This window comes from Podarcis filfolensis (assembly GCF_964270895.1).
Source record: "Podarcis filfolensis genome assembly, chromosome: 9".
NCBI lineage: Eukaryota > Metazoa > Chordata > Lepidosauria > Squamata > Lacertidae > Podarcis > Podarcis filfolensis.
Window position 1 is genome coordinate 33,248,930 of NC_139610.1, and position 25,402 is coordinate 33,274,331.

The 25,402-nt window shown below is 40.8% G+C and overlaps 1 protein-coding gene across 20 annotated transcripts in view; it reads left to right on the forward strand.

The window, feature by feature from the left end:
* NEK1 (NIMA related kinase 1) overlaps positions 1-18,453 on the forward strand; it is a 43,361-nt gene extending 24,908 nt beyond the window's left edge. For 18 of the 20 annotated variants that reach the window (XM_083631037.1, XM_083631047.1, XM_083631043.1 and 15 more), the window contains 13 exons: positions 1,509-1,661; positions 2,049-2,111; positions 2,209-2,440; positions 3,854-4,006; positions 4,580-4,747; positions 5,159-5,279; positions 5,393-5,490; positions 7,912-8,123; positions 8,659-8,813; positions 11,415-11,614; positions 12,757-12,890; positions 13,840-13,972; positions 15,753-17,104. In XM_083631037.1, the coding sequence (XP_083487163.1) occupies positions 1,509-1,661; positions 2,049-2,111; positions 2,209-2,440; positions 3,854-4,006; positions 4,580-4,747; positions 5,159-5,279; positions 5,393-5,490; positions 7,912-8,123; positions 8,659-8,813; positions 11,415-11,614; positions 12,757-12,890; positions 13,840-13,972; positions 15,753-15,766 (1,836 nt within the window). In that variant the 3' untranslated portion in view covers positions 15,767-17,104. Of the gene's footprint in view, positions 1-1,508; positions 1,662-2,048; positions 2,112-2,208; positions 2,441-3,853; positions 4,007-4,579; positions 4,748-5,158; positions 5,280-5,392; positions 5,491-7,911; positions 8,124-8,658; positions 8,814-11,414; positions 11,615-12,756; positions 12,891-13,839; positions 13,973-15,752; positions 17,105-17,482 lie in introns of those variants that run through there. The other 2 variants (XM_083631041.1, XM_083631049.1) reach the window with 1 other exon arrangement.
* Positions 18,454-25,402: the final 6,949 nt, after the last annotated feature.

Below are 25,402 nucleotides of genomic sequence, written 5' to 3' on the forward strand. Positions count from 1 at the left end.
GATCTAGGGCCTAGAACAGGCATAGGCAAACTCAGCCCTCCAGATGTTTTGGGACTACAACTCCCATCATCCTTAGCTAACAGGACCAGTGGTCAAAGATGATGGGAGTTGAAGTCCCAAAAGATCTGGAGGGCAAAGTTTGCCTATGCCTGACCTAGAATATATCTACCCAATCTTGTTTGGGTAGAAAAAGTAGTAGAGTCTGCTGGATTATAACACATACTTCAGTCCAGGAGCACTTTAATGATGCCACAGTGTGCATGGATTTCTTCTTGTAGTAGACTGGTATGTTTATCTTCTCATGTAGTACTGAGGAAAGCACAAGAATGTGGATAAGAAATAGAGGATCATCACTATTGCCCGCATAAACATTTTAAAGAGCCCCCAAACTGCTTCCACCTCCCCAGTTGCACAACACCAAAAATGTACAAATAGCACTACATCACTTCTGGAGTGATTGGGGATGTTCTAGGAACTCTAAAAACATTACATATTTCACAAAAGTTAAGTTCCTTTTTGTGTTTAATGACTCTGTTCTATGCTGTATGTGGAGATGCAGCAAGTTGCCAGAGAGCAGAGAACACTCACCACTAGCAACCCAAACTACTGCTCTAATCTAATAATAGTAGATCCAGAGAGTTCATATCCGACTGTCATGTCCATGGAATAGGGCCAATTTTAAAAAATCTAGATAGTTGAATGATCATGTCTTAATTAAAGAAGAAATCAAGTGATAGAATTTGGTCAGTTAATCAGTCTGAAGCTGCTCATTTTTTATTTATTTTTTAAAGCAAAACTCTTGCAGCTTTATATTTTTCTGTGATAGCTGGCTGGGAAGGAATGAAACTGTTCTACCCTTTTCTATTTGGTTGTTACAAAATGGTAGCTTTTGATTTTAGAGGCTGTCTTGCATAGGAGCGTCAAAATCTCAGAGGAAAGTTAAAACTACAAGGGGATGTTTTTCATCAAGTTGTGCCATGGAGGCTCAAAAGTTCAGCCTAGGAGCCTGATTCATTAAGATGAAATAGAAACTTAATCAGGAGTCTACTCTCTTTATGATTAGCCAAATGGTAGGGAAGGGGAGTGAATATATTGTACAGAAGTGATGCTAGAAAATAGGATGGTTAGTTGTGAAGTCAGGAACTTGAAGAGTTGCAAGACAGAAGACGCTCTAGAATATTTTGAGTGCTGAGTGGTTGAGGGCATAGCTGGACACTGCAGCAGACAAAAGCCAGGAGAACACCACAAAGTGACCCTTTAGCTAAACAGAGGGATGCAGATTAATAAGCATTGGTGTGGTTAGGGAAACAGTCTAGACTACATATAGCTGGATGCATTTATCTCTGTTTATATCCACTTGGTGGCAGTGGTGATGAAGGAAGAGCTAGTTGGTTTGGCTGGTTTGCTTGCCTCCTTCCCTCTCACAATGCAGCCTACAGGCAGTGCCGTTACACTAACACTTCATCATTGCCATGTGAAATGTAGCACATTTTACGTTATACCCACAGCTGGTAGCCAAAGGGATAAAGAACCCCATGGGAGCTGCAGAATTAAGTCCCACACATGGCAAGCAAGAAGGTGGAGGTTCCCCTACCAGGCTGATGAAGCCCATTTCACCACAAATCATCTCCATGACATCCGCTTTGAAGGAAGTGGGCGCGGTAAGTCGTATATTTCAAAGCAGTAACCACATGTATGTCCATTCAGTGTGCAAGTGTCAGGAAGAGAATATGATGCTCAGTGCTCCTCTCAAGAATGAAAATTGTCTGTGCACGCACAAAACCACTACTGTATTGTGTTCTACATGCTTTTTAAACACACAAATTGATTTGTGTGAAAAATTGGCATGAAAATTGGCCTTCTCATAGATTAACATTGCCATTGTAGAAATTCTGCCTGCAAGGAATACGTCAACAATAGTATGCTGAAACATTCACTGCACAGCTGTTAATGGCAAGCATTGTTTTCCCCGCTGTTCTTTCTTGTACTAATTACTGTATTTGACACAGTCTTTCATGTTGTTTGGTTGCATGTTTTGGATTTTAAAGGATGAAAATGTGTCGGTCATCCAGGAAGCCTCAGTAGAAGCAAAACCTGATGTTGCTTTTCAAGTAAGTTAAATTACTTCAGCTTTACTTTGTACTTCATTTTTTTAGAGATTTTGCTTTTTATGTAATGGGTTGTTTTGTTTTTTCTTTCCTGCTTCAGAACAAGCGAAACATACTCCGAAGACTGAATGAAAACCTTAAAGCACAGGTAGATATAAAAGAGGAAAATGAACCTAAAGACATCTGTGAGGTAGCTCTGCCTGATGAGAAGAACCAGCATCAAGAAGAAAACCATCCGGTTCCACCTGATCGTAAGAAATGGGAGGCTGGGGCTCAACTTGTGGTTCCTCTAGCACAATTAACAATGGAAGCATCTTTCACTGGTACAGAGGGTAAGTTGACTTCATTTAAGTTTGTTAACCAAATCAAGTGAATTGCAAAGATTGCACTTACTAGGTAATACCATCCTACTTAAGTTAGTCTTGAACTTGCTTCCTCAAAGATTTGTAAGTTGCAAACTGTTCAGCCACATAGCTTGAATAGACCCAATCTTTCTCCTAAGTCTACTCTCCATTCACAAGTCCTTTTCTCTCACTTCCTTCCTCCCTCACCCTAATTATGTCACAAATTGTTAGCAGCTGTGTGTTCCCCAACTGGCAGTGAACAAGGTGCAGACCTTTTGCAGTGTTTCACGTCCAGCGGTTAGCAGCTTGAAACTGAATTATATATTACCACCCATTTTGTGGACTACATGGTTTCTGTGATATTTCTGTGCACTGGAATTCCCAGCTCACTTATAAACCTTGGGTTGTATCCAACACAGCAAACTTCCTCATTCACCATGGAACTTCCCCTTCCTCTTCTCTCCCCTTCTCTAGCCTCCTGTGCATCCTCAAAATTGGCTCCAGTGGTTTTGAGGGTGTGGGAGGAGTGGCAGGGGAGCAATAGATAAAAACCCTTTGGATTCCTGTGCCATAAGCTTTGACATTCCATTCGGAATGTTCCCTCTTCTCCAGTTATATTGCGTCTTCTGTCTTTATTTTGGAAGTTGTATCCAAAGAGCCTTCTAGAGGTTCCCTCACTGTGAGAAGTGAGGTTGCAGGGAACCAGGCAGAGGGCCTTCTCGGTAGTGGCGCCTGCCCTGTGCAACGCCCTCCCATCAGATGTCAAAGAAATAAACTATCTGACTTTTAGAAGACATCTGAAGGCAACCCTGTTTAGGGAAGTTTTTAATGTTTGATGTTTTATCGTGTTTTTAATATTCTGTTGGGAGCCGCCCAGAGTGGCTGGGAAAACTCAGCCAGATGGGTGGGGTATAAATAATAAATTATTATTATTATTATTATTATTATTATTATTATTATTATTATCATCTAGATTTTGGAGGAGTGACAAACGGCCCTACCACTCCACTCCTAAAGCCTAAAGAGAGCTTTTTCACTTAGTGGAGAGAGAGAGAGAGTTGTTACCTTAAAAAAATTCTGTTCTCCGATTCATTGCTTTTGCTGTAGAAAATATATAAAGGAAAGGAAATATTAATTCTCAGATTTCTTGATCTAATTTCATTGCATTTAACCTAATCTAATTGCACTGAATCAGAATGTTTTGTTTTAATAAACATTTGTATTGGTTTGCATCTGTGTATCGTAGATTTTGTTCTCTTTATACCCTTCAAGAATAAATTAAATTGGGATGGTATGTTCTTCACTGACAGATCATTACTCTTTTGTCTTTCATTGAAAATAAGGGGGGAGGAAGCCCCTCCTAAAGCTTTTTATGTCAACGTGTTAAATATTTCCCTACAGCACAGACATTGGGAGAGGTTATTAAGCTAGACGCTGCTGAACCCCAACGAAAAGTCTGGGGCAAGAGCCCGACCGATTCAGTATTGAAGATACTTGGAGAGGCTGAGTTACAACTTCAGACTGATCTGCTAGATGACCTAAGTATTACCAACGGTAAGGAGAAGCTGAAGCTATGTTAAGTTTTAAAAAACTTGTATCAGGTTTATATTTTGCACTGAATCTTTCATGAGTGGTGGTTTAGGATAGACCTTTGGACTACTAATTTCCATTTATCCTTGATTTAATAACAGAGTAAAGCTTCCATTCTGAATAAAACCTGTTCTTGTTCTTTTAACCCCAAGCAGTAGCAATTCAAATCCAGGCACCTCTTGCACTGTGAATCATTGTCTAGAATCTGTTTTCTCTCTTCTACTTACAGTGACACATTAAATTGGACTTTAATACATGGAGTGAAATTACAGGGGACCAAAACAGGCATAGTAAAAGCCACCCAAATTGTCATGCAGCAAGGAGGAAACATGTTCATTATTAAACTATTACTTAAGACAAACTGTGACTTAAGACATGTTAACGAGGCTACTGTAAGGATGCAAGTTTCTTTTCTTCCTTTTAGTAAAGAAACCTGCATTTATTAATTCTGGACAGCTTACATTTTTACCACACATCTGTGCTGCAACATATTCAACGAGGTGTATATTTAAGTGGCAATTTATTACTTTGCTATAGAAGTTTCAAAGGAACCATTAACAGTGAGAGACAACAGTGAAATGAAAGCAGAAACTCATGCCAGAGAGGAATCATCGACTGAAGTTGAGAATACTGAAAAGACGACACAAGAAAGCTCTCAAGCATCTGAATCTACCCAGTTGACAGCCAGGCCTGATCTGATAAACGGTATAACTTCCCAGTTCCAAATTTATTCACACACCCACACCCCTGTTTTTAGTAAGGAGCAGAGAAATGCTGTTAGTGGAAGTTTAATAATTAATAAATTAGGGCAATACAATGTCAAAAATAATTTATGCAAAGGTAACACGCTGAAGAGTTCTAATAAAATTCCAAAGTTCTCTTTAAATTTGGCCTCTGCTTATAGTTGCTTGTCAACTGTGCATCTTAGCACGGACGGCTTATGAGAGCTAAATAATTGTTTCAGTGCCTTCCCATAGGACATATGTGTTTATGCATAACAATTATAAATAGCTTTTGCGCCTCCTGCTAAATTTTAATATCCCTTAGGAATTGTGATGCAAGTAAATGCCTTTAGCACAAGTACCGCTTCTTTCATTCGTGAACTTGTTTCCACAGAGCCTGAAGACTTGGAATCAGAATTGTTAGAAGAAACCAAAGAAGATAAATGCAAAGCAAATATATTCCCTGTCATTGCTGATGTGTGGGTTAAAGAAAGAGCAGAAGCAAAGGAAATTGTGTAAGTCACCCTCCCTTTTATGCTTCCACTGGTATGAAGTTTCATTTTTGAGAGTTTAATGAGGAAATATATTGTGTGTGTGTTTATTTCCTGGCTTTGGTCATCTTTCGCAGGTCAGAAGATCCTACTGATAGTAGCCAATATGAAAACGAAGATCTTCCAGAGGATGGGCTACTAAAAAAAATGCCACTCCATGATGAAGCATCCGTAGGTCAGCAGTCATATTATTTATACTTCTTATAATCTAAAATGGAATTTGAGATTTTGGGGTATTCTGTATGTCTTTTGCCAACGTGAATTGGAATACTTAGGTTGCAATTCTGTGTCCCACAAAGCCCTGCTGCTTCTGAGCAGACATGTAGGATTGAAGTGTAAACAGAGAGTTAAACTTAACATGTCTTGTTCTTCTGGTCTGTAGGGAGTATAGTAGACAGGAGAGGGTTAATTTCCCTTCAAGAGGAAAGTCCAGGCCAAATAGCAGCAACAACAACAAAATTTGTGTCTTTCCTGGATAGGAGGGATCTTCCAGTTACAGGACAACTTTTCAGTGTAGAAATTTCTTATGGGGGAAAAAACCATAAGCAGATAATCACATTTACCAACAAAAGAACAGTAGTGAAGAAGAAAAAATATGGAGGGAAAAGAAGGAGTCCAGTGGTGTCCCTAACTGAGAACTGCTAAGGAAAATGGTGCATGCTAGATTTGCAAACGACCCTCTGTGATTTACACTCTCTGTGGTTTGGTTGTTTCTATTAAGTGTGGGTAGACCTGTCTGCTCCCCTCTCCACTGACCAGAAGAACACGTCATAGTAAGTACAACGTTCCACTCTCGGAACAGCCGGGGAGCAGAAAGCAAAAGGATATCATCATATCAGGGTGGGAGGAACAACTCTTTATAGCTGCTGATATTGTACTTTCCTATGGAGGAATATTTGAGGAGAAGCTTGTTGCATGAAGGTGGACAGTTGACCTATTGATCCTCCTGTTGAAGGTTCTGGTAGTGTGCTGTGACCAAGCCATCCAAGGTACATGTTATGTGCGCAGAAAAGGCTGTTACACCCTTGCAGGCGCATGGCATTCGTGAGCATACTAGGTCAGGCAACATGTATTCTGATTCCTCTGTTCATTATGTTTCTTCCCTGTATGCCAGTATGGAAGCAGTTCTGGCATAGACTAGGAGTATTGGCCCATGAATACAACTTGAGGAGACTTCTGAGTGCCAGACAGACATTGGGCTTCTGCCATTCCGCATCCTGGGAAAATGGGGTTAAGATGGTTCTGTAGGATTTATATTTCTGCATACCAGGAGAAGGTATGACTGCAGCCTGTGGGCAGTGGCTGGCTTGGAGTTATCTGTCCTAGGGGATTCTTTACAAGGAACCATCCAGACCCAGTTAACAATGGATGTAACCATGCTGGACTGAGGAACACTTGATATGCTATAATCCATACATTTCGCCCTGACCTCATTGGCTGCCAAGGTGCAGGCAGAAAAACGTGTGGTTCTAAGCATGCATCTACCACCATGAGCAGAAATGTTACCCAACTTATATAAACCTTACAGAAAACTACATTTTGATGAGGTGTGCATTTCAGCAGTTCTTTATGCTTCGAAACCCAGGAGATGAGGTTTCAGACTTAAGATGACATTGGTAACCTCTAAGAGACTTGCATAGAACAACTTCATAAATGTGGTTCCAAAAGTTGTGGAAAGAACTACAATTCCAGGGGAAAGTTCAGCTAGAGGGCCATGCACTAGAGGGACCTTTCAAGCCACTCATGGATTCATGAGAATTATTATTTATTTAAACTGTAGCTATCTATAGAAGCGCTTTGCTCTTGCCCTCGGAAATAGTTCCTTGACCCCTGAGGACTTAGGGAAAGAGTCAGTTCACTAAATGGAAGCAATCTGCTGCTCCTATTCTGATGGCTTCAAAAAAGAACCCTGTCGCTTCTGCCCAGAAGGCTTGCTAAAAGTTCTTGTCAGACCTATATTTGCTCTAGAAGAACCCTGGGCTCTTGAGTTATGAACTGTCTTTCAATAGACTAATGAACAGAAGGGTCTATTCATTCAGTCTCTCTCGTACGCATTTTCTCAAGCATGCAGACACTATAATGAGTATTTTCAAAAAACTGGTGAGGAATGGTGACTCTTAACACTGAAGGGAAACCCTTTTACTTGGAAGGAACTGGCAGAGGGAAGCAGGGAGCCTGGAAATTGCCATCTGTCCCCATTTTGTCTTTACATAAAGGCTAGGCCTCAGCAATGTCATCTGGTACTTGTCACAATCCAACCCTCTGCCTCTAACACACTAGCCACACTAACAGATAACAAATTGGAGAGGCCGTTTATGGGTAGGGGAAAGCTATAGCACCCTTACCCATGTAGTCATTTTGCTCTTAAAAGCTTGAACTCTTCCATCCACCACCCACTTTGAGGGATTTTGGGGCAGTCCCACAATTAATTAGTAATTTTCAAGGTAAGGTAATGCAAGGTGCAGCATCGGCCTACAGCATATCTTATTTCTGCAGTAAATTATTGAACTGCACCTAACACTTTTTTTAAACGAGGCTTGCTGGAATGTTAACCTGTACAGGTATTTGTAAAATGGCGTGTTCTCTCTCGCTCCAGATACCCATGATTCCATGCAACCTGAACCCTTTTTTCAGAAAGTGGTACAGCATCAAGCAAGATTAACAGCTTTTCCTGTTCTGTCGGCACAGTCTTCCCTTGATGATTCCCTTCCAACAAGGTCACGCTCTGTATCGCCAGAAAAAACAAAAGGCAAAAACTCATTGTTGATAGGGCTTTCTACTGGTCTCTTTGATGCGAACAACCCAAAGGTAAGCATTTTAAAAAAACCAAAAAAAACAAAACCTTAAATGTTGCACATGGGTGTATTTGCTGCATGGGTATATAACGCTTACAGAATTGTTGCATTTTATAGAGTACAAAAGGATTATATACTTGCACCCATGCAACTATTCTTTGTAATACTAGAAATGCACAAAAAAATTAGAAGTGCTACTTGGGAGATTATTTTTTTTATTATGATTGGGGGCAACCTCCTGAAGACGCACCTGATACTAGTATACTATTGTATTTTTATATATATAGATAGATGGATGGATAGATAGATATCAACATATATATTTTTGGAAAGTAATAAAGGAGAATTCATAATTTTAGCATGAAAACTGTTCTTGATTCTTCATTCTCCCATTTCCCCCCACTCTGGAAGAAAACAAACAGGAGCTGCTTGTTACTATCATAACTATGCTAATATAAATTTACAAGTTATTTTTGTTATTATGGTCACACGTTCACATTCTTGCTGGTTGGTCTGGTCTGCTCGTTTAATGCAGTATTCCTTTTTAGCTGCTGAGAACCTGTTCGCTCCCAGATCTTTCCAAGCTATATAGAACACTAGTTGATGTTCCCAGTGTTGCTGATGTGCAAAATCAACAGAGTCTTGAAATAGATGACATGGAGGATGAGCCCATCAAAGGAGAACAATCTGATTCTGAAGACATGTGAGCAAAAAAACCACTCAAAAACTGGAAAAGTATCTCCATAAAGCATTAACTTAAAAGCTTTTTGTTAAAAAAAATCTTTTAAAAATCTAGTACAGCTACACTAAAATAACTGGCTATGTGGTAATATCTTGGTGGCTTTCCTCAAGGGAATAAAATTAAACCAATGTGATGCAGTGAAAAGCAATGAAAAAGAAGACTTGAAAATGTGATGCAGAGTTTTATCTTCTGTTTACAATAGGCTAAGTACTGACTGTACCTATTACCAAATCACTACTTCTTTTGCTGTTGCTGTCCTTCACAGAATGCTTAAAATGTTCAAGCTGTTGAGTGTGGAAGAGCTAGTCACAGAATTGTGATGTTCAGTGCATCTGCTGCTGAGGGAAATTGAATGCCCTTGGCTAGGGAAAGACACTCTCTGGGCCCATTGGAAGTGGGGAGAGAGCAGAGAATGACGGAGGGCTGATGAGCTGTTTAGGAGGTTACTGTCTAGGGGCCTTTCCACACTTCTCTTTTATCACAATATAGTTGCTGGGCGTATTTATTTTTTTAATTTTTTAGCATGCTTCCACACAGCATCATAATTCATCAGCAGGTATTCCAGAAAAATGTAGTCATAAACCACTTTTTCGCCTAGGAAAAAAAACATCCTAACATTCTGTGAAAGATCTGGAATGGATCCTCAATAATTTTTTTGTGTGTGGAATTTGTTCAAGCATCATCCTGCTTTCTCTGTTGGGAGGTGCTACTGGTGGATATTGTTCTACAGTTTTGAATATGTTTTCTGTCAGGCCCAACGTTAGGCCAAGAAGCAGCTTATCTCCTTTTCAGTCATTCATACAGATACTGATACTATGTCAACATATTGCTGATGACAATGATCATTATCTGCAGATAACGTTCAGTCACAATAATAAGGTTCACCATAACACACGACAGACAAAACTTGGTCCTTCCTTCTATTCTTCTGATACACCGTAGGGTTTGAATACCCAGGCCTTGTGCAGAAAACAAAAATGGGGAAGAGATTTTGGTACCCAGCATGCATGTTCTCTGACATTTGCTGGTTAGTGAAGCACAAGAACTAGATGAGACATAAAGTGTGTGCCTGCAACTCTTCTCGAACCAGGCACAACCAGCCATTGCTGTTGATGGGGGGGAAACCGCACTCGGTCTCCTGTGTACAGCTACAGTTGACTGAATACCCTAAGTTCCAAATGTGCTCAAATAATCATTGGATCCAACAGTAACTATACCACTATAAAAGCTAGATGTGGAAAGGCCGAGATTTTATCAATACAGTGGTGCCCCGCAAGACGAATGCCTCGCAAAACGAAAAACACGCAAGACGAAAGGGTTTTTCGGTTTTTGCGTTGCTTCGCTAGACGATTTTCCCTATGGGCTTGCTTCGCAAGACGAAAACGTCTTGCGAGTTTGTTCGCTTTTTTCTTAAAGCTGCTTGAAGAGGCGCAGTTGCGACGGACCGTGCTTCGCAAAACGAAAAACATCGCAAGACGAAAAGACTCGCGGAACGAATTAATTTCGTCTTGCGAGGCACCACTGTATGTGCTTTTTAAAAAAACTCTACTGAAACATTCCCTATCTTCTCTTGGCAGTCTTTTCAGTTGCCCAGCTGCTCGTATAGTCCTTGGTTTTTAAAGTGGTTCCTATGTATTCAAAGCATGCATCTTGCTATATCTTTAAGATTCAAGGGCTGAGGAGCAGTTGTGTTTTTCTACTGTAGCTAATGGTTTCATAAACATAAGTGATTTTATTTGGGAGGAGAGAATTTTTCTGCATACTGAATTGGTTAGCTAAACAAACATATAGTAAGCATTTATTGAAAGTGGTAGAAGCAATTAGAATTTTCATGCTTTGGCCACTCAGCATCCTAACCACAGATCCACTCTAAAAACAGGCAGTGGTCCACAAACCCTTCTTACCAATAGTGCCATCTTCCTCATCACTCTCTTTCAAGGCCTTACTGATGTGATGTGTTTGGCAGTGGGACAAAGAGCCATATTTGGGTTTCAATTCCCCTTCCCTGGTATCTTGAGACACTTCGATGGCTTTCCATTCACAGCTTAAATATGGTACAGCACAGAGCTTCTTTTTCCAGACCTGATATTTCTTCATTCCCCATCATGACAGGCTAAAAATCAAGTTAAAAGCTGAATGCTTCATCTACTGTCTTTAAGCAATATAACCTCACAAAGAAAGTTGGAAGGCAAAGGTTCAATGGCATAAATGGCATTTAGTTACTTACACACCAAAAATAAATCATATTCATTTCAGTACATTTAAGGGCTAATTCATATGTTACCTTTAGCAGTGTAACTGCTGTTTACTCTAGACTCTTATGCTATGGTGGCAATTTATAAATATTTTCTATGCTTTGGTACTTTGCATTGTACTTTCCATAAGGATATTACCCATACAACATGGCAGCAATCTATAGAGGAGTGTTTTTGCTGCTGCATCCACAAAGTAAGAGGTAGTTCATGGCTCAGCCCTTCACAAAAAAAACCCCAAACCCTAACCCTGTTTAAGACCTACTTCTCCTGGAGTGAAGTAATGGTATGCAAACATTTTGCATTGCAGTATGTTTGGGGAGGCAGATCCAGATTTGCAGGAGCTTCAGGCTTCAATGGAGCAATTACTTAGAGAGGAGCCCAGCGATGAATTCAGTGAAGAGGAAGAAGCAACGTTAAAAGCTGAATGCCTAGCAAATGGTACAGAAGGGGATGAGGTTGACAACAATATCAGCAGCGAAAGTGTGCTTAATGAAGAATGGCATTCAGGTATATCTTCATTCCAGTTGAATGGTTTGTTCTTACAGAATCATAACTCTAAACGGTTTTGGTCCGTGTGTGTCTCAAACTTGGAGATAAACTCACTGATGACCCTGACTTGCTTCAAATCATTTCTACAACTTGGAAAGGCAAACTCCTAAAATAAGTTATAGAAATGATACACGTATTGTTGGCGGTGTATCTGTTAAGTTAGTCCTCCTGTTTTATCAGTCTAATAAGTTAGATACAAGGTCTGTTCAGCATTAACTGAACAAATATCAAATTTGAGACAGCACTACTGTTAGCATAGTTAACTGCAAAATGTACATTCAAAACAGCAAAACGTATATTGTACTGCCATGCAGATTGCAGTACATGAATCACATTACTATGCTAGATCAAACCAAAGATCTGTGTAGTTCAGCCCTACATCTACAGGGCTTACAGACTCCCCAGTGTCCCTCAAAATTGTGTCTCCCAAGTTTGTACACATGCAATGCATTAATCTACAGAGAGGGGGTGCCTTTGTACAATTCCCTCCTGAATAACACAAGAAGACAGGATCGCTGCTTTTGTGCAAAGTATATGAGAATGCACAGCTTTTATAGGTTCTTTCTTAAATATTCTATGTATGTGGTGAATGTGATAAGTCTTTCTGAAGTTTTATTCATTCTATAATTTTGCCTCATTCGGCCTTCCAGAGAAAGTATGCTCATAGTAAGTACTGAAACTTCTCTGGATGGGGCGAAGGAAGTGTTCAACCACTAATGGAATGTTCCCTAGCTTTGTTCATGTGGGGTAGATATACATTGGTCTGATTAGGAAATCAAAGTTGATGACATTTTTTAGCGCAGCTGGCCACCAGGGATGGGAAGTGGTTCTGCCCCACTGCAGCACCCGTCCATCAAGCACTGTGAAGCCCTCAAGCTCCCCTGCCACCCAGAACCCCAACCCCCTACACCCAGCAGCCACTGTGCCGCAATACAGACCCCCCTGCCACCCTAAAACCCCCACCAATGTCCTACAGAGCCCCCCATACACCCAGTGCAGACCACCCCCACCCCTGACTAGCTGTGCTACTGTGTTGATGCAAAGAATTACTACAAAACAGGTGGAACATTAAAATGCTTCCCTGTGTTTCTATTGCGTAGACAACAGTGATGGTGATAATGCCAGTGAATGTGAAGAGTATGACAGCGTGTTCAGTCACTTGGAAGAGCTGAGATATAACCTGGAGCAAGAAATAGGCTTTGAGAAATTCATAGAGGTTTATGACAAAATAAAGGTTTGTGGGATATTTTACACAAAGGAATGTGAAGGAAAATTGTCGTTATTAATTACAGTCCATTGTTGCAAGGTGTGAACTTAAATTAATCTGGTTATGTGTCAGTTAGTTGTCGGGCGTATGGGGTGTTAGAGGAGGCTGTATGAGGTAGCTTGTTCACCTTCGTTCTCCACTTTGCACTGAGCTCTCACCTCTGGCTTCTAGAAGCTATTTGCATGAGACAGTGGCCACACTTTGGGAACGGCTTCAGCGGGCTGGCTAAACCAGGGGAAAGTAGCCGATGAGTCTCAAAGCCTTGGTGCGTTAGGGACTTCCTCTGCATGCAAAGACGAGCTCTAGCAGACTGAAAAGACGAGAGCTCTAGTGGGGTCCAGTGGTCAAGAAGGCAGTTTTTGCATGTGCCATAGAAGGAAGTGAGGGACAGATGGGGCTTGTCAACCTGGGAAGGTAGGCCGTCTAGAAGAAAACTCTGATCCTATGCCTCTGTTGCCTTGTGGAATGTCTTCAGGACAAGAAAAGCCTAAGGAATAAACCCTACACAGATCCAGAGTGCAGTCCCAAAAACGGTTGGATGGCACTTCGTACGCCTCCATCTGGCAGTTCCAGCAGCCAAGCTAATGCCAAATGTATTGCTCTGCTTTCCTGTGAACCACATCAGTGAGGCTGAGAGGGGGGTCTTGTCTGGGCATCCCTGGACCTCCATACACACTGCCCAAGCTTGTACCCCAGAGAGGTCATTTTGGTGCTGCTAACGCAGCAGTTTGACTTCATCCCCAGAGGCACACTCCATTGTCTCTTGAGACAGCGGGTGCCAACAATTAGTTGTCATATTTTGGCTTCCAGAGATGATTACACCAAGTAAAAAAGAAGCAGAAGTTGCATTTCTTTCTGGATTATTTTGAATTTTTTCAGCATTTCAGAAAGTACATTTATGTTCCTTTTCTCTTAGGCTATACATGAAGATGAAGATGAGAACATTGATATTTGCTCAACAATCGTTCATAATATTTTAGGAAATGAACACAAATACCTATATGCCAAAATTCTTCATTTAGTAATGGCAGATGGTGCTTATCAGGAAGGTAAATCAGCTGTTTACTGTATTCATTCAGCGCAGTACATTTTATGCCACCTGTTCCATAGATCCCTGTTTTGTTTGTTGCTGTTGAAATTGCTAATTCTAATATACACTGGGAAGTTACACAAGGCTCCCCACTCACAAATGTTGTTTTTAAGTATAATTATTGATGTGCCCACACATTTTTCCTCAGTTTTTAACATCTACTGCCAGACTTGTATTATAAAACCAATAGAATATATACATTTACAGTTTGTGTACATTACCAGCTTCAAGGACAGAACAAATTCTTAGGAGATACTGCCAACAAATTCACAATTGTCCTAAGAATGGCCATACTTCTGTAAACTACCCTTTTTCTTGTTGAAATCTGACTATTTCATGTAATAAAGATTATAAAATGAATGGCTGCTTATAAATGTAGCTGTACACTGGTTCAGTGCAGACTTAACTATGAATGAAAGGTCAGAAATGTTAAAAAAATGGACAGGGAAGGGTATCATGGAGCTAACCACGATGCACTTTTACATCTGCATGCTGTTAATGCTAACCAGGATTTGTACTCCTCGTACTAATTTCAAACTACTTTAAATCACGGTTATGTTAACAGTAGCAGATGTAACACTGGACTGTGGTTAACTTCAAAAGAGAGATGGAGAAAGGAATTTGCAGGAGGGAAGAAAGTGTCTGAGCCTGCCACTTACAAGTCTCCTAGCTATGATCACATTTATTTGATTAATTTATTGCATTTATACCACCTTTCTGCCAAGGCACTCAACAATTTTAAAACACTAAAATAATATAAAATGTAAAGACGGCCTTCAGGGGAGTGGGGAACACAGTCCAACTAGAGCAGATCCTGATGTTTTCTGTGCCTGTCTCCCTCATACTTTCCTTTTCCACACTGGGCAGATGGTTTCATGGGGCATCATGGGGAGCAGTCTGACTGGGGTAGACCCTCATGTTGTCTTTGCCTCCTTCACTCTCCTCTTCCTTCTCACAGGGCAAATGGTATCTGTTCATCCTGGGGGTGGTGGAGGATGCTTTATCTACACCATTATCACTAATACCTAGCGTATTTTTCGCTCTATAAGACGCACCTGACCATAAGACGCACCTAGTTTTTGAGGAGGAAAACAAAAACATATATTCTGAATCTGCGCAGCGCCTCTTCAGCAAAGCAAAGTCAGAACAGCAAGAGGGATCACTGTGCAGTGAAAGCAGCGATCCCTCTTGCTGTTCTGGGATAGCCGCACCAAGCCTCTTCAGGGCAGGGGGAGCATTCCTCCCATTGCTCTGAAGAGGCTTCACGCTGCTATCCCAGAAGTCAGAACAGCAAGAGGGATCACTGCGCAGCAATCCCTCTTGCTGTTCTGGCTTCAGCGATAGCTGCGCAGCCTGCATTTGCTCCATAAGACGGGCACACATTTCCCCTTACTTTTTAGGAGGGAAAAAGTGCGTCTTATAGAGCGAAAAATACGGTGCTTTCTTTTCCCATATGCAGAGTTTGAAATCTTTGCAGCTTTAACTTTAGAAAAACACATCAGTCACAGTAGCTTATAAGGTTAAATTGAGCAGCCTTCAAGTAAAATGCACAATTGGGAGGTGGAGTTTGTTGAATATGCAGTATTCAAACATCACTGTCAGTCATCTTTACTCTTGGTGAATTTTCTGACCTGCATTTTTTTTTCTTAGCTTGAATATGAGGTCTTTTAAAAGTAGATGTGTTTGGTAAACTGTTTTCCTCACTATAATAAACATTTTAAATTTTTCTTTCTTTGCAGACAATGATGAGTAAAACGCCCTGGTGACATTCTCAGCTGCATGTAGGTGTGTGGATTTTGTTGAGTAGAATAATGAGACACAATGAAAAAATAATATTTTAGCGTGGCAGGCTTATAATCTTGTTGATTGCACGGAGACGGAAAAAACATGACACTTCACTGAAAGGCTGTTTATAGATTTCTTTTGACATATAGCTTCATTCCTTCAACAGATAACTGAAAAGGCTACATTTCATTTAAAATGAGTAGCAAAGAATAGAAAGGCTGACTCAGAAACAATTTAGTGTTTGAGAGATTATCATGTATGAATAAGCCTATGTTGTATTAGGCGATACTGTTTGTTTAAATCTAAGCTGTTAAAAAGTACAGTTCAAACCACGACCTTTTAAAGCTCATGCCCACCGTTTGGGGGGGGGGGGAATCCTGTTTGGTACTGATGAAATTTTCAGAGACTTCACTTTCTGTTCAAGAGTTTATGATTTCTCTGTAATGGCCCCTTGGGTCTTAAACACACATAATATGAAAGTGAGCCTCATTGAAAACAATGCCGCATTTCTGTATGAAGTGGTTTAAGATCAGGGTATTGAGTATTTCACCTAATGTGTTTGTGGGTGAGTATGTGTGTGTGTGTGTATATATATATATAGAGGGGGGGAATGAATACTCTGGAAATATCAGTATTTTTATCAGGGTCAGTTTATTATTTTCGCCCAATCAAAGCAAATAGTGTGTCATTTTTTAAGACTCCATTTTATTTCTGTCAAGTGGCTTAAGGAATGAGTTTGGAGCTGGAGGGAGATTCTGCAATTTTCTCCTATAAATAAAAGCAGCTCCAATATGATGGGTTTTTTTCTCTGTAGTACTATGTACTGGACTATGCCTGCTACTCATTTTTGGTCTGTAATTAGGACCATCCTAGCAGTGGCTGAGATGAAAGTTGCTACAAATGTTTTGCTGGTGGTGTTTTGCAAACAAGCTATGTATCTTGCATCCGGATCTTCCAGAGGAAACAAGTTAAATTTTACTTGATGTGTTTGTTCTCTCTCCCTTCCTTCTTTCCTCCCTCCCTCTCTCCCATGGAGGAAGGGGCACTTTATGGGGGAGAAAACAAATTCCTGTGAGATGATGACTTAAAATATTTTTAGTGTGCAACAGGTAATATCAGCGAGTGAGCTGAATCAGCTGTAATGCTTAACAGCTAGTTTTTCTGTTGAAAAAGTAGCTCTATGTCCCCTGGGTACAATGCCAGGCGGAATGTATGTATGTAAACTCACCGTGATTCTAGCACTACATTTAAAAGTTGTTTTATTTCTAACCACATTAAATAAATGCTTGACCTTTTTGTATGATTATGTGGATTTCTCTTTTGATTTCTTTCTTGAGGAAAAACAGAACAAAATAAAAATGCTATTTATATTTTGTTATACTCCTAGACTGCATTTGAAAATTCGGCCCTGTATTTGTGACTGCGTTTAGATGTACCCTTTTTATATCCTATTCTCTAGCCTTCTAGTGGTCAGTGATAGCCATAGAATATCTCTTATTTATAGTCTACCTTTTTATCTCAAAGACACAGGGGAAGCAGTGGTATTATATAGAAATACAATACTCTGTTGTCTTTTCCTTTGCATGTAAAATAAAGGCCGCAGACTAAGAATGGGATACAACATGGTGCTAACAGATACCCATTAACGCAACAGGGCTTCTCTTTCCTCTCCCTCATCATGCAGCTCATTGTGTTCCTCCAAAAATCTGCTTCAGACGCTCTAGACTTTTGGAGGCACAGAGGGAAAAGGAGAAACCAGAAGCCCAATTTCACAAGTAGCAGTTGCCCTAACAAAAGACACAGATGGCCCCAACGTGGATGCAGGAGGGATACCACTATCTCGTTGTAAAGAAAATAATTTAGCATTCAAAATTAGCCCAGGAGAGAAGTCTCTTTATGTGACGCCAACAAGATGGCAGTGTCGTCACCAGTCAAGCATCCCTGGGGGTTACATTTTCCTTTCCACTTCTGCATGGATGGCTGGTACCTCATTTGGCCCAAGTCTCAGAAAGGGAAAGAGTTACTAGCCAGCACAGAAGGTGCTATTCCGATGTCAAATGATGCTAATGAAGAAAAGGTTGGAAACACTGGGAAAATGTTTGTCCTACTGTTTAAGAAGATGGAAAAGAGGGCTAGGTGGTGAAACTTGGGACTGTATCCTAATTTATGCTGCAGCTCTGCTGGTATAAGGGTCTTCCATGCACACAATGGAACATCATCTCCTGTTCCCTCAAAATCCTTTACTTTACTGCTTATGTTTCTCAGCTTATTAAGTCTTTAAGGTGCCACGAGACTGTTGCTTTTAGGTTTCTCATCGCTCCCAAATTAATTTCTGCTTCCCTGTGTACTTGTTGGCATTGTAAGTCGTCACCCTTTCAATCTGTTACCAAAATCTGGATATTATAGTTCCAAAATTTGGGAACAAAGGATAAGTCTAGATTCTCTATCATAAAACACTTCAGAATCAGAACTTAAGGAAACGGGTAGACATCCACCAGCAATATTGGCTATAATAATATTCTTTAGTGTATTTATTAATTCCTGAGGCAATGTCAATGCTAAACTTGTAAAACTGATAACATATATTCAGAAAGAATCATAACAATTCTATTACTCTATTTTAAGTAACTAAAAATTACTTCATATTTTAAATGTTTCTAAGGCTTAAGTTCTTTTATTTTTCTTTGAAGAGCTAGCAATACTGGGGATGAACTGCAAAGAACAAGATTAACATTACTTCTGCTAGTCTCACTCTATGTAGCAGAAAGCAAAATGAAATTGACTTGATGCTATCAATTGTCGTTTCATGGTCCGTTCCACATGCTAGTAGAGCAGCAAACTGAAGCCAATAGGTTGTGTCCATTTTAATTTACTCTGTCCAGGAGTGTGGTCTACAACATATGGTAGAGAAATACATTAAGCAGTTAGCAGATTTCTGCTTTTGGTAGGGATTTTTGTGTGTGCAAGTCCCCTGGTAGCACTATGCCAGGATTAACATTTTGTATTCTAAAGATGTTGACGGGGTCCTGAGGCTTTCATTCAGGATATTCTGTGATTATTCTGCTTCTGGAAGAGAATGTGTACGTTATATTCAGCATTCTCTGTGAAACAACCAAAGTTTTCCTAATGTAAATAATACTACACCTGAAATCGTTGTGCCTTTATGTTTGTGGAGCCACTCAGCTAAGGGAAACCATAGCTTTCTCTTTGTTATTGAAAATGGCACTGGCCACAAATATTTGTGACAAGGTGAGTGCTGGAATCCAACTATGTCTCATAATATGCATGTAACAGGGGACCTGTTACCGCCCTATGAAAAGGAATAGACTGATTTTGAATAAGAAATCTCACGACCCATTACAGAGGCAGATATCACTTAAGGGAAGGGAAGCTACAGGGTCTTTCAAGTCCCTAGAGCAGGGGTCAGCAACCTAAGACCCATGGGCCCTTAAAGGTCGTTTGACCAGCCCGTGAGCTGCCCCCAAACTGAGCTGCCCGCTCGCACGCTGTGCTAAAGAAGTGCAGGGACTCGCTTCCGTGGTGCTGAAAATTGCATGCGCGCACGCTCACACCCGCGCACAATCCGGCCCCCAGAGGTATCTCCGCAGGACCTATCCAGCCCGGGCAAGATAAACCTTGCTGTAATACAGTCGTACCTTGGTTGCCAAACGCAATCCATTCTGGAAGTCAGTTCGACATTCAACAACCAAGGCGCAGCTTCCGATTGGCTGTAGGAGCTTCCTGCACTCAGTTGGAAGCTGCAGAAGTCATGTCAGACGTTTGGGTTCAAAAGAACGTTCACACACCCACTTCCAGGTTTGTGGCGTTCGGGAGCCGAAATGTTCAACTTGCAAGGCATTCAGGATCCAAGGTACGACTACATAATGGGTGGTTCCTGATGGGGATTGGATGTGGAATCAATGCTCTTCATGTCTGCATATTTGTTCACAGCTTCCACGTGATATAGGATGTCATCAAAAAGCCAGATCATACTTTTGTTTGAACGTCTTTTGGATTTCTCCTTGCTGCAGAAAATCCAGTGCAGTACTGCTGGCATGGTAGCTTGGTTATCATTTTTTTCCTGTCCCCCCCCTCCTGCTGGGTGGTCTATTATTTCTGTGGTGTCATTTCAGTGGGTGGTCTGTTGCCACACCCTCATCCTGCTTGCTCGTCATCTAAGCACAACCTAGCCATTTTGTTTCTGGCAGCCCCCAATAGGAAAAGAAATACACCTGTTTCCATTGATTGCCACATGCCAAAGGGATGTCCAGATCTGATAAGATATTCTCTCAAGGGCTGCACACGGTAAAGGTGGAGGATTAGCTGTGAGGTTGCAATAACTGCAATACATACATCAGTTGATGATTATGCCTTGCATAAGACATCTTTATCATTATTGCACAAGACCTTAGAATTTGCGTGTGTGTCTGATGATATTCTTTCCTACTCTTCTCCTCCAAAAAGCACAAACTTCATTTTGCCTACAGTGAAATATCACAGCTGGCTGCATAAGGACCGTAGTGTTTCCTGTTGGAATCACGGATATTTTTTTAAAGGTGCATATGCACAGAGTGAAAAATGGTAGTCGAGAGCAAAGGAGAAGTGATTGACAGGAGGAACCAGATGCATTTCATGAAGCTCCACCCAGTGCTGTGGACAGTAAGTGGCAGCATGGTAGTGAATATTATGATGCAGGGATGAGGAAGAGACCAGGCATCTGAGGAAGCAAAAGCGCCAAATGTATGCATAGAAACATCAGATCTGTATGTGAGTCTGGAAGCACTCAGTGAAACCAAACTGCCTGGAACCACAGTCTCAAGTGGCACCTATAAGTATCCATTCTTGTACAGATAGCAACACTGTTTTGCAGGGCCAGCATTGTTTTAATACAGTGGTACCTCGGATTACATATGCTTCAGGTTACATACGCTTCAGGTTACAGACTCCGCTAACCCAGAAATAGTGCTTCAGGTTAAGAACTTTGCTTCAGGATGAGAACAGAAATCGTGCTCCAGTGGCAGCAGGAGGCCCCATTAGCTAAAGTGGTGCTTCAGGTTAAGAACAGTTTCAGGTTGAGTACGGACCTCCGGAATGAATTAAGTACTTAACCCGAGGTACCACTGTAGTCCTCTTTTTTATTGTAGTGTGTGGGGAAATGTACAACAGTGCACCAGTTCTTCAACAGATAGTGTGCATGTGAGTGACTGTTATCAGATCCACGTTTGCAAATGTATTGTCTTGTATGAGAGGAATAAGTGATACAAGCAAATTATGCAAATGTCGTTAAATAGGCTACAAAGGCAATAAAAATACTCAAAGGTTAAATGAATGGCAGGGGGACAAAGGAGTGGAGAGCAGCACAGTCCAGATTTAACCAGAACTTGGACTCATGCAAAACCTAAGCGTAAGCAATGCAAAATCAGCATAAGCAATGCCACTGGTAAAACCAACAGCTGTATCAAGAGAGATCTGTGTATTAGGAAGACATGAAAAGTTTTTAAGTTTGAAGAGAAACCATAAGTCAGATTACAGCTTCCAGCCATTCAAAGATGTGATGATCAGGTATTACACCTGGAGGACCAAATGTATATACCATAAGCTGATATCTGATTGTATCCCTTCAGCAGTTTGGGAGACAGCAGCAGGGAGAGAGAGAGAACTTTTTTGAGACAGGGGCAGTCACTATTTAAAACATTTCATACTAGTACATGCGTGTGTCAGTTCAGCACTCTCCTCCAAGATAAACTCTCTGCAATTATTTTGATTGTATTATCTTCAAAACAACTAAACTGCCAAATTAGGGCCACAATTCAGAGCACAATACATCAGTGCTGTGTGGCTGGTTGAATTGCTGCAGCAGTATTTTTCTAAAGAATGAGCATTTATGATTGCATAGGTATTCACTAAAAAAAGAATCTTTCATTACTCTGTTACTCCTTTGAGTATTTATGTAGCAGCTGTACTTTTGTCCCCATTTATTTGCTGTTTATTTTTCATCAAACAGCCCCAAAGGCAGCTAACAATCATTTAAAACATTGATAGCAATGTATTAAGGGTTTGATCATGATTCTAGCAAGATGCTATGTAACAGTAAATTAAAAGACAGACCCTACACAAAGGCTTATACCCTACTAAAGACTTGGCATGTTAACAGAAGAACTGGGAGGAAATAAGAATGGTGAGTCAGAGAACACAATGAGTAAGAGAGAGGTTTTGAGGAGTCACCTAAATGGGGGAATTCTACCTAATGGAGGAAAAGAGTTGGATGACACAAGAGGATGAGCATTCCAGATATAAAACGTAGCAGGGGAGAAGTATGAGGGTGCAGAAAATGACAGTAATCAGTCTTGACTAAATAGTGCGATAAGAGTGAAGAACCTGGAAGAGAGCTTTAGAGAGAGAAAGATCTGAGGGAATGAGTGTTCTTCTGGTCTTGGACGGGATTTCCAGGAACCTTAAAGTGAAGATGAGAAGAAAGAAGAAGCCATTGCAGAGAATAAAAAGAAAGCAATCAGTCTGAATGATAAGCAGACAATATCAAGCAAACAGTTTATTATTTACCGGTACTTATTTATTTATACCCCACCCATCTGGCTGGGTTTCCCCAGCCACTCTGGGCAGCTCCCAACAGAATATTAAAAACACGATAAAACATCAAACATTAAAAACTTCCCTAAAGAGGACCGCCTTCAGATGTCTTCTAAAAGGCAGATAGTTGTTTATTGACATCTGATGGGAGGGCGTTCCACAGGGCGGGCTCCACTACCGAACAGACCCTCTGCCTGGTTTCCTGCAACCTCACTTCTCGCAGTGAGGGAACCGCCAGAAGGCCCTCGGCGCTGGGGCTCAGGGTCCAGGCTGAACACATCCGTGATTTTAATGATGGGTTCACCAAATAATACAATAATCCTAATCGGCCAATAATAACATGACATCACTGGGGTATGAAGGAGGTTTGATGACTTCTGGGGATCTTGTTATAACATGAGGTGACTATAATCCACTAACAGGACACAGCAGCAAAGAAGACAAAGTTAACTGATAAATAAACTATAGTATACTGAGCAGGGAATGGGAAGGATAAATTACCCTTGTTCAAGATCTGATAAATCATTTGTTAAACTATGTCCACCATTCCTTGTTCATGGAAGAATGACTTCAATTTGGAACAGGTTCAAAGAACAATTGAAATAACTGGAGGAAAGGACTAGCTCCTGGAGAGCAGAGGTTAAATAAAGAATCTCTGTTGTTAAGTTTAAAGGATTATATAATGGAAACCCAGTAAAATGGGAAGAGGTAGAATAATTTTTTTCACTGAACCCAAAGATTCATGTGTGCACACATCTTAGTTTATCACATCTTACCCTATATCTCAGTTTCAATGTAGGGAACTGATTCATAAGCACAAAGAGGAGAGTGCATGGCTTGTCTGTCAGCATTGAAAGTAGCAGGAAAACTGTATTGAGCAAGAGACAATCCCCATGTGTTGGAATTCTCACTCCGAGAAAATATTAATGGAACAGGCATTTATTTAGAAGAGCTAATAATTATACTCTCTCTCATATTACATTGAAAGAGAAGTCATAGGTATAAAGCTCTGGAATTGGTTTTTTGCCACCAATTTAAATGTCAGGAACATGGTATTAATCTACATACAATTAAGATCTGAAGAGCCACTGCCAATCAGTGTAGAGAGCTTGGTATAAGTCGGTTTCCTATATTTTTATTCCACACACACACTATTGGTGCTGTGACATACCATAAATGAATTATATTAGTCAAGTGAATTCCTATTAGAACCTCACAGATGTTTATTATGCTATTACTAGAGAGGAATTAATTAGCTTGTTATCACTTTGGTGCTCTTTCCCACACTGTTTTGTATATTCAGCATCATCTGTTGCAGTTCCTCACTTCCACATAGGAGCTGTGTTGTTATCAATGTTTTGATATCTCGTGCTTTTCTGGGTTTTTTTTTAGTGATGTTAATATTAGTGCAGATGTTCAGTAAATGGAGTGTTGCCAGATTTGTTTACAAGCTCTCTAGCTTTACAAGCCTCTGAAAGGCCTAAAACTTTACATTTCCTTTTTGACTAATATCTGTATACAGATGCCCATCCTTGTCTTTAGTAAGAAGTCGTTTTGTTTAGGTATCTTAAAAAAAAAAAAATGTTGGCATTCCTGTTCATCCAAGCTGCCAGAAACTCACATGATCATATTTGCTATGCATCAGTTCATAATACTTTATTTGGAAGAGTTTCCCTTTTATATAACTCTCTTTGCAACTCCATAATAACATTATACAGAGCCTTGTAATTTCCTTGACAAGAAATCCTAGGAGGATTAAGATCCTAGATCTCATTACAAGATTTGAGCAATGGATGCAAATTCAGTTTAGTACTTAAACACTTGGAGAGTGGGACAAAATACAGTCTGAACCTACGCAGAGTACAGGATGCCTAAGCCAATTGAATTCAGTGGGCTTAGACATGCCTAACTCTATAAAAGATTGCAGTCTTAGCTACTTTGTGCTTAAAGTGTTTATTTTGGAGCATGTTACTTTCATCTGGACAGAGGCGTACCAAGGGGCTGGTGAAATTGGCCCCTGCCAAAATGAGGGACTGTGTTACACACCCCTTCCCCTGAGTAATAAATAGCTTTCCCATGTTTATAAGATTTTGTACTCTTATATATGATTTTAGGACTTCTTCTACAGCAAAGCACTGTTTGTCCAGACTGGAGGGGGATGAGAAAAAGAGAGAGCATCTAAAGGTGGGGGGCAATAACAAAGCCTTTTGCTCCTTCCTTTGATTTTGGGGCTCCATCAGCACCTCATTTAGGGCGTTGCAAGTGGTCCCCCCCCCGAGGGCTCCAAGCCGAGGGTGTGCAAAAAAAGCAACTGTGCCAAAAGGAATTACAGTATTGTGAAAATAATAAATATGTGGGGGGCGGACACACCTCAGTGTTTCCAGGTTTGTTTTGCCCTGGATGAGCCAAAACTTAGTGAGCTGCAGAGTTTGACAATAAAAAATACTACTTGGCACACCATGAACCACTCAAAATGTTGTGCTCCATTCTCTAAACCCGTAGTGGAGCAGAATTGTGGAGCTGCTCTCCCAACACTGGTGTTGCTACAGCTTACCTCTACAGGGCTGGTGTGGGGGCAACGGAACGGCCAAACAGATTACGGCTTCATAGATGCTCTGCCAGAACCAAGCAAGTCCCCCTGCTGATGCATCTGCTCAACCCCAATCTTCTCCCCATCCTGGCCCATCACTGCCACTTAATCTACAGCAACACTAGTGTAAAGCTCCACAGCTCTAGCCCCCCCGCCACCAGATGCTACCTGCTCTGAACCTCTCAAAACTTAAAAGAATAACCCTGTTGGATCAGACCCAAGGTTTGCAGTATGCTATTTCCACAGAAGCTCACAGATGCCTATTGAGAGCTCACAAGTAGACCATGAACACAACAGCTCTCTGCCACTGTTGTTCCCCAAGGGCAAATATTTAGAATCATGTTGCTTCTGATCCTGGAGACAGGAAATGGCCATCATGACTAGAAGCCATTGATTACCTTATCTTCCATGAACTGTCTAATCCCT